The sequence below is a fragment of the Dreissena polymorpha genome, chromosome 2, assembly GCF_020536995.1.
Source record: "Dreissena polymorpha isolate Duluth1 chromosome 2, UMN_Dpol_1.0, whole genome shotgun sequence".
NCBI lineage: Eukaryota > Metazoa > Mollusca > Bivalvia > Myida > Dreissenidae > Dreissena > Dreissena polymorpha.
Window position 1 is genome coordinate 121644355 of NC_068356.1, and position 10751 is coordinate 121655105.

The 10751-nt window shown below is 34.2% G+C and overlaps 1 protein-coding gene across 1 annotated transcript; it reads left to right on the forward strand.

Moving 5' to 3' along the window:
- Window positions 1–5923: 5923 nt before the first annotated feature.
- Window positions 5924–9340, forward strand: LOC127870038 (G patch domain and ankyrin repeat-containing protein 1-like; the record flags this gene model as incomplete). The annotated part of the gene is made up of 1 exon (XM_052412698.1): window positions 5924–9340. A coding segment is annotated over one exon (825 nt), but the record flags the coding sequence as incomplete, so codon positions are not given.
- Window positions 9341–10751: the final 1411 nt, after the last annotated feature.

The window sequence follows — 10751 nt, forward strand, 5'->3', positions numbered from 1 at the left end:
TCCGATGTGCTGATCATGTCATGTGTGCAGTCTACCTCACAACTATTATAATACAGAATATAAGCCCACAAAAACATTGAACAATATAGTTTATACTTATGTCAAAGTAATAAATTGAGTCATACGTAAAATATATTTGCAAAAAGACATGTAAGGCGGGCAGAATTTTTTTAAAGAAATATCTGAAAATTCACACCATTACAGAGACATTTTACTAGTTAAACATGGTATATTAAAGTATTTAATAAATGTAGTTAATTTTCTGAAGGTTTTAGAATTTAAGTTCCATTTATTTGCATCTTGATTAAGTAACAATGTCATTTGAACAAATTGCCAGTTAATTGTTTATTGGCATTTGTTTTGTTCATTCAGATTTTGAATATTTGTTTAGTATTAAATACATGTATACATGTACATGTATAAGCTGTTTGTAAAACTATTACCTGGTGGCTGAAGTACAGTAAAGATAGTGTTATCCGTGAGTGTAGGTGTAGGTTGTCTGGTTAAGCGTGTTACCTTATTTATTCTTTAATCACGCCAAACTGTCATACCGTTTGTCTTATTAATAAATCTTTGACCAGACAATGAAAGCATGCCGGCTTAATTAATTTTCGTCAATTCACACGTTTTCAAAACATAACTAACACAAAGACATTCCATTATTCTTTAATTAAACCAAACTATCATACAAAATGTCTCATTAAACAATCTTTGAACAGAAAATGAAATATTTATAAAGCTTTCAATGCCATCAATACTTACTTACGCTCGATTGGTCATTGTCGGCTCGGGTACTGCTTACATGTACCCCGGGTTCTCTTAAGTATACTTACATGTACCCCGGGTACGGTAAATATACTTAATCGTACCCGGTCGATTTTAGACTATACCCGAGTTATATTCCCGCCCAAAATCCGATGTCGTAAAACGCGCTACTGATTATCTTTAAAAAACTTCTCTTTTAACAAAACTGCATCAACTTGCTTTTTGAGTATTAGTTTCGATAATATAGAAGCCATCTTACAGAAAATTTACATACATGTCAATATAATAAATTTCAAAAAGTAGCCGACAAAGACCGATTTAGCGTTACATTTCCTGGATACGTTTTAGTATATTTACCTTACCCGGGGTACATGTAAGTATACTTAAGAGTACCCGGGGTACATGTAAGTAGTACCCGAGCCGACAATGACCAATCGAGCCTTACGCTCGACGCTCACCGGTATATAACGATTATTAATTATGTATTACACATATTTGAATCGGCTTTTGTTATTTATGTCGGTATATGAAATAAAACTAAGATTAGTAGCAAATTTCCGTCTTTTAAAAATGATCATCTTGCGATATAACACATAAAATATTAAACTCCTGACCTTCGCGGTTTCATTGAATCTGAATATGAATGAAACGTTGAAGTTTGGCTTCTATCCAACGGCGAGAAGAATATTTTTAAGTTATTTGCTATATAAGTTTATATAAATCACGTGACCACCGGAGCGTGGGCAATTTTGACCCGAGGACAGCGACTGAAACAAATTTTGTACAAGACTTCTGTTTGGAGATTCGTACCAAATATCAACGTTTTTTAGCTTCTCTGTCAGCGATTTACTTGTTACGCAGACAGCTTATCTTCCTTGTAACATTATAACAGCTATTCGCACAAATTTTTCGTATACTGTGACTAGTGTTGTCTTCTTATGATCAAAGTTTAGTTTTATGCCCTCGTTTGGAAGTTGGATATCTACCAAATATATATCTACTTCGTATTACATTGTTTTCTTTCAGCCGAATAGCCTGTATTCCTGTGGGTTTAATAATTACCACAGTTACTGAATTTTGGGACCTTTTAGGGCTTGTTGCATTTTTCTTTTAAAATGTTGGTGTTTTGGTTTATTTCGATGACTTTAAATTTCTTTTTTTTCGACGATGCATATTTATCTGATATTTCAAGTGATCGTCATTCTGATATTATTTATCTAGCGACATTTCTTGTATAAGTTTTCTTCTTGTTAGCCAAGTAAATGTACATCATGGAATGATTGATTAATTAGTCCGTGTCTGTAAATTCACATACTTCGAAAAGTGTGCGTAACCTGGTGTGATAAGTGTATATGCAGTAATCATAGCTAATGTTGCTTAACTTCGTTCTGTAGTCAATGTACTTAAAGAACACACAGGTTATCTCGACAGTGAGGCTGTTGGAAGTGACCATATTCACTACAACCATCCCCTCTTTATTTTTTGGAACCCAGAGCCTGTAAAGAAATGTCCACTCATCGATCTTCGTGAAACCTCATATCTCCAGCTCGCTTGAGCTCAATACCTTAAATATATTTTCTTCACCATAGACAATTAGGGAGATTGACCGTGCAAGTTCAATTATGTCACTATTGCGTTCAAGTTCACTATTCATATTCACTACAATTCAGGAACGTAACGTACAATGTCGCGTTTCGTGAATGATATATCAACAGCATACAGTTCGTCTTACTCCTATCTGTTCTAAATGCTTAACGTATGTGAATCAGGGGCCGTCCATAAAGTTTGTCACGCCGCAGGTGGGGGAGAGGGTGTAAGAAAGTGTGACATGGGGGAGGGGTGGTCAGGCCATGTGTGATGTCAGACATTTATTTAAAAAATATTTCTAATTTATTTATTTTTTCTTTAGTAGAATTCAAAAAAAAATTTCAAACAAGTGAAACATTTTAATTAGTTTTATGTCAAAATAAGACGATATATTTCGTATCTCCTGAATGTGTTGTTCGAATTTTTAATTAACAGGCACCTTGGCTGGGCCGAATTCATAAGTAATTGACGAAATAATTTATTGGACGGTTCCGTGTTTTAATTAGTAAAGGGTTGAAAGAAAATCTAAATTATAAATTCGTTTTTATAAGAGGTAAACACATGGATAAATATTCATACTGCCCACCGTAACAATGATGGGGAAAGATTGATGCCAGTCATAACTATGGATGAACACTTCACCATGGATGGATGATGTCCACAGTGAACATTTTTGAATTAAACATCTTATTCAATGAAAAACTGTGACAACAGTTGACAATTATCTATTCTAATATTAAAGTCATTTTAATAATGTGAAAGTTCTTTTAAGTGAAATTTTAATACGGTTTAATAGTGAATTGTGTTTTAGAATAAATTTGAAATAGGTATTATTAAAAAATATATTTTCGAAAGAGTGAGTTTGTGACGTACTTTAGGAGGGAGGGAGGTCCAAGATTTTGTGACAGGGGGAGCGGAGGTAAAAATGGTTTAAAAAAAGCGTGATATAATTTACGGACGACCCCTTACTGTAACATTAACAACGCTAGTGTATCCTCTCTCATCCATCTACTAAATAACAAGATAGATGTATGGACCAATGTATATATTTGTACAATGTCATTACTTGGAAATAAAATATGTTTACAGTAAAAGTAAATAACAAGATACATGTAACATCATTATAGGACGGCATTTATCTCCTACCAAGACAGCAACCTCCGCGCAGTGATTTGACGGGAACCATGTGAGAGCAAGGAACGACAACTCTGCATGGAGATTGCCAAGACAGTGTGGTAAATCTAAATCGTGCTGACTCAAACCGATTACCAAACTTAACTTATCATTGTTTGACAATTATGCATCGAGAGATGTTTTCTGTCAGATTAGCCAAATTTGACTAAACCCGATTGTTTCGATTGGTATACAATTGAAATCATCACACTAAGGATCCAATACATTCTGCTAAGTTGGTTAACATAACTTTGTAAACATACTTTTTAGTAAAACTGTGTTTAATATGTAAACTTGTGCCAATTATTACAATCTCAGAATCTGGTTTCATATGAAAAGTAGATTCTGATATTTATAATTTTATGAAGCTACTAAATTATTGGTTATTCAGTTTAATAACTGTTATCTAAGCCATTATGACCCTGCTTAAAAATTGAATCAACAATTTAATTGTGGTATGACAGGTCATTAACAAAAATATAATTTGTTGTCACCAAACAGGGTAGATAGGCAGGTTAAACTGTTTGTTTATTTATTTCAATGATAATATGCAATTTGCATACACACATAAATCTTAACAATCACAAAGCGTGGGGATATTGTGGTTATCTCCGCCGTCCATCCGTCCTGGCCAATATCTCCTCCTACACTATTAGCACTAGAACCTTGAATCTTACACACATGGTAGCTATGAGCATATGTGCGACCCTGCGCTATTTGGAATTTTGATCTGACCCCTGGGTCAAAAGTTATGGGGTTTGAGGGGGGCCATGTCAGAGATTTTTACTCACTTTTTTATGTTTTTGTACATTAACTTCTTCATTTCTACACCGATTTACTTCAAATTGATACTAAACATCTCTTATGACAATACAGTGAATCTCAACTAGGCATGGCCCCATTACCAACCCTGGGACACTCCCTGGGTCAAACATGCGGCGTGGGGATACGCGTCGGACTCTGCCTCCCCATTTCTAGTTGAAATTTGTTTTTATTATGCCCCCTTTCGAAGAAAAGGGGGTTTATAGTTTTCGCACTGTCCGTCAGTCTGTCACACTTTTCCTGTCTGCTCAGCCTCTCTAATTCAAATAGTTTTCATCCGATCTTTACGAAACTTGGTCAGAAGTTGTATCTAGACAATATCTAGGTCAAGTTCGAATTATATGGATCATGCCGGGTCAAAAACTAGGTCATGGGGTCGAAAAAACAAATCCAAGGGAAGTAATAATCTTTAAATGGACATATTATCTGACCTGCCAAATTATATATTTTTGTTAAATAAATCAAAGCGGCGCAGTAGGTGGCATTGTGTTTCTGACAAACACATCGTGGTAAAAGGTCATGGTCATCCTTTAAGGTCTAAGGTCAAAAATACAAATCCAAGGGAAGTAATAAGCTTTAAAGGGAGATAATTATTCAATATTGAACATAGCAACTTGATATTTGGCATGCATGTGTATCTCATGGAGCGGTCCATTTTGATTGGTGAATCTACAGTCACGGTAGTGGCTTTTAATTATTTGCTACTAAAAATAGGGATTTGTTAGAGACAATTATTTTCAAGGGAAGTAATTTATATAATTATAAATCTCAGATTATATATTTCCTTACCAAGAATTTAAGTTCACAGTTACTTTACAGATTTTTTAATTTGTTTATTTATAACTCAAATGACTGATTTGTCAAAGTTTTTTTTTAAATGATATAATGATCATTTCTTTCCTGTACTTTATATTTGTGAATTGTAGGGTTCATTACATACCTGTGGACTTAAGTCCATAGATACATGATGAATTTGGTTGTCAGTGATGTCTAAGTTGGTCATTTTTGACTGTCTACAGACCCCCACCCCCCCCACCCCGGTTGGATTGGACAAAATCCAAGGGAAGTAATAAGCTTTAAAGGGAGATGTGATTTCTATACCTGCCAAATGATAAAAATAAATTTTATTTCAAAGCAGCGCAGTAGGGGGCATTGTGTTTCTGACGAACACATCTCTTGTTAATTTTGAAATATTTAAGAGTTATTTTAGCAAATATCATCTATTGTATCAAAACTTATTGTAAGCTTAATATTAAATTAAGTGAAAATGACTGAATTTAGCAAAAATATTAATTGTGGGTATTGTTTATTATTTCAGTGAGCAATGGAGTATCGTCATCTTATAGACTTTGTTCCAGCTGGTTCTAATCCAGATGGTCAAAAGATTTTAAAACGAGTCGAAAACAAGGAGCAAAATGGTGAAAAAATTAAAACTTTCTATGAAGAAATAGTCCGAACAAATTTCAGTTCTACAGACCAGGGTCAGTGTAGTAATTCCGAACAGAGAAATACATTGAAGAATCAACCTGGACACAGGCCAAATAAATGTACTTCTTCTTTTAATGTTGCAGATACACAGTGTGACAGTGCAAAAACAGTGAAATGTGATCAAAACAATGATATTAAATGTGATGTTGACTTTGTTAGTCTACATAGAAAGCATGCCAGTTTGTTATCATTCTCACAGAATGGACATTTTGGTCAGCTTGAAAAACTTTTAAAGGAAAACCTTGTAGATCTCAACTTTCAAGACCAGTACGGCTGGACTGCTTTAATGTGTGCAGCAGTTGGTGGTCATTTTGACGTTGTGCTGTTACTGCTAAATCATGGTGCAAGTAGATACGCCACTAACAGCAAAGGGGAAACAGTTGATGACTTGTGTCCCAATATTGATCATCATGTTGACCGACTGCAGCAACAGCATGTTATTACTAAACATGTTCCGAAATTTGAGCAATTCTATTGTGAAGTATGCAGTTTGAAGTTTTCTGATACATCTCGCGAAGAACACGCTACCTCCACTGTCCATTTATTTAACTTGGGATTGAAGCCCAAAACTGATAATTTTTCCATTCAAAGTAATAATGTTGGTTTCCAGCTCATGCAGAAGTCAGGATGGGATGGTGAAAGCGGGTTGGGTACGAAAGGTCAAGGTCAGAAATATCCGGTCAAAACTTCTCTGAAACGTGACAGACGCTGTCTTGGAAATGGTGAAAAGGAAAAATTAAAGCCAAAAGTGACTCATTTTGGTCCAAATGATGAAACTGCTGTGAAATCTCTACTGACGAGAGACAAACGGGTGATATCTGCAAGAACAATAAGTAGACAAGAAAGGAATAGGAAAATAAATACAGATAAAAAGTGGGAGAGGCATTTAAGGACTTACATGAACTTAGATTGAACCTTGTGTTTTATAATATGTGCCAGCCCAAATAAAAAGATTGTAAGTCTGTTTGGTTAAGAACTGCTTAAAGTTATTTGTTAGTTTAACATGAATTTGTTTACCCGGTACATACAATTGTAACAATGTCGGCTTCACATCAGAAGGAACATAAATTGTAGTTGTTTAAAATAAATGTGGGAAATTAACTAAAGTAAAATATTCAATAAGTCTTTGCAAAAAATATTTGCTATTATTATGCCCCCTTTGAAGAAGAGAGGGTATATTGTTTTGCTCGATGTTGGTCGGTCTGTCGGTAGAACAGTTTGTTTCTGATCAATAACTCGTCAAGTAATTGACCGATTGGCTTGAATTTTCACATGTGCATTGGCCTTGGACAGTAGATGACCCCTATTAAAATGGGGATCACTAGCTCAAAGGTCAAGGTCACTATCACAATAAGTGTGAAAATTGTTTCCGATCAATAACTCATCAACGAATCACTGATTGGCTTGATACTTCACATGTGCATTAGCCTTGGACAGTAGATGACCCCTATTGAAATTGGGATCACTTGGTCAAAGGTCAATGGTCAATATCACACCAAGTGTGAAGATCGTTTCTGATCAATAACTCATAAACGCATTGACTGATTGGCTTGATACATGTACTTCCCATGTGCCTTAGCCAGTAGATGACCACTATTAGCATTGAGGTCACTAGGTCTCTGGTCACTGTCACATTAAGAGTGAAATTGTTTCCGATCAATAACTCGTAAACGTCTCGACCGATTGTCTTGATACTTACTTAAGTTACATGTACCATGTGCATTGGTCTTGTACAGTAGATGATCGCTATTGAAATTGGGGTCACTAGGTCAAAGGTCAAGATCATTGTCACACATTAAGAGTGAAATCATTTCCGATCAATTACTCATCAACTGATTCACCGATTGGCTTGTTACTTCCCATGTGCATTGGCCTTGGACAGTAGATGACCCCTATTGAAATTGGGGTCACTAGGTCAAAGGTCACTGTCACACATTTAGAGTGAAATCGTTTCCGATCAATAACATGTCAACTGATTCACTGATTGGCGAAAAAAACCTATTAAAATTGGCGTCACTAGGTCAAAGTTCAAGGTTACTGTCACACTAAGAGTTAAATAGTTTCCCATCAATAACTCGTCAACTGATTCACCGATCGGCTTGATACTTCACATGTGCATTGGCCTTGGACAGTAGATGACCCCTATTGAAATTGGGTTCACTAGGTCAAAGGTCAAGGTCACTGTCACACTAAGAGTTAAATCGTTTCCAATCAGTAACTCGTCAACTGATTCACCGATTGGCTTGATACTTCTCATGTGCATTTGCCTTGGCCAGTAGAAAACCACTATTAAAATTGGGGTCACTAGGTCAAAGTTCAAGGTTACTGTCACACTAAGAGTTAAATAGTTTCCCATCAATAACTCATCAACTGATTCACCGATTGGCTTAAAACATCCCATGTGCATTGGCCTTGGACAGTAGATTAACCCTATTGAAATTGGGGTCACTAGTTCAAAGCCCTGTTTTGGGGGCATATGTCTCAGACTGTGGAACTCTTTTTGTTATTATTATTATTAGCATAATGATCCACATGTTATGTGTTTGATAACCCACTTTGCCATTTTAGTTTATTTTTTCGCATAAATATTGTTTGAAGACGCATTATTTCCATCAATTATGTACACTACTACGTACGGTATGATCACCTACTTTTCACAAACTGGTGTCCGCGAGTCTTCTTCAAAATACGGTGCCAATAAAAAGGAAGTTCGAAATGCTGTGTTGGGAAGCAGAACACTGAAACTAGTTGATGCAAGCAAACTCCTCTTACAGGTCACAAGTCACAATCAATTAGTATGTCGATCGAGGAACTAAACGGTCTCCACAAGATATTGTGCCTATACAGAGGAGTTTCAGCCACTTAGCTGGTTACATCCTGTAACAGTTTGACTGGCACTGTCGGCCCCAAGAGAACGACATACAACCGCATACTGGTAAAATAAAAATAAATTTCAGATTCACTACCCTGCAGCTCCGAAAATTTAAAAACTTAAAAAGTTAAAAAATCATAGAACAATATTAAGTTTAGAGCACACATTTATGTTATATTTCAAACGTGTTTTTTTTTCAAAAGTTATATTGATAAAGGTTTTGTTGTTTGAGGTGTTTTTTTATTTATTTATTCATGTTTAATATTCTGTAACTTTTTAAGTTAATAGTAAATTCAAAGGAAATTTAAATTTCAGGGGTCTAGCTAGGCTCAAAATTTAGTGAAAAGTCACTTCTCCCTAAAGCCAAAATAGGGAGAATTGGTAACATCTTTGGGAGAAATGGTACATTTGCGTCATAGATCTTAGTTTTACGTATATTTTTCAGCAACTTAACGGATAAGTGGTTTCTGTTCAGCTTGCAATCAACTCTTCACTTGTTTTATACAATAAGACATGTTAAGTGTATAAAACCAACATTTTTCTTTTTTATTAATTGTTGATTATGATTGTACTTTTAATTATTTTTTCCTGAACAGGTGTATCAAATAAACTTCAATTGTAACAAGCCAGTAATGTTCAGAATCTTTTTACTTCCTTGTTAATTTTAATCAATTCAACATTAAATCAAATTCATATTTTGTTACAAATATTTGTTTTAAATTTAAAATGTATTTAAAATCTCATTTTACAGCGGAGATTCCAAATCTGACCTGTAAATGAGCCCTATATTTATTGCCAGTGCTAGGTTACATCTTCCCATTTGATCATTCCTTAGTATTGTTTTAATGGGCCATTTAACATTGCTGAATCATAGTTATTGGTAGCCAGCACAAGGCAATTAATCAATTAACAATTTCAAGAAGTGTAATAGCTCCAGACTGTTCTTTTGAATGTTCAACTTTGCATGACCTGTAAATGGGGCAACTTATGGCTGAGAATCCTCCTGTGTCCAATTCTCGACATCAAATTGATTTTAATCGGTCAATTTCTGGCACAAAGTAAATCATTAAAAGGAGGAAAAGTCACTTCCCCTTCATGAAATTAATGTGCGAAGTTAAGATTCATTTTGCGAAAAAATCACCCATTTCGCCCACTCAAAAGACCCCTGCATTTGTATATGTTGGTAACCATTATATATATGCATAATAACAATATATAAATACATATTTTGAATATATACAGATAAAGCATTAATATATTAAGATATAATTTTCTTATATATAGATATATAATCTTCCATTATATAAAGGCATAACTTCTTAATATGAAGGCAAAAAATCTTTATATGAATGGCTGTAGCCAATGTATATATGCATATTCACAATATATAAATACATAATTTGAATATATACAGATACAGCATTAATATATAAAAATATAATTTTCTTAAATATAGATATATAATCTTCCATTATATAAAGGTATTACTTCTTTATATGAAGGCAACAGACCTTTATATGAACATAAATTAGTATTATGTTACCACGGATTACTCCGGTAACAAACACATTCAACACGCATTTTCATGATAGTTGTTTTTTCATTTACACCCAAGCAATTAAAGTCGCACAGTGACATAAGTGATATGATGTCCGTTGTTATCTTCTCCTGTGTGAAGCGCCGTATCACTCCTTCTTCCACTCCAAGTCGCTCAAGTATCAAATCCATATCCATTGTTGTGAAATGATGCAAAACAATTTTTCTCCCGTGTGTAATAAAAACTTCGTATATTTAAGTTATCTTTAATTCATTAAGATTATATATATATATATATATATATATATATATATATATATATATATATATATATATATATATATACGAAATTTTATTTTAATGTTATTTATTTTGATGTTCATCAGCATCTTAACTTAGTATGGATTTATGTAATAACGAAATTATCTTAATAAAACAACTATATAGGATCATACAAAACATTAACATCTTTACAGATTACATATTTACATAAATTAATTTAAGATTT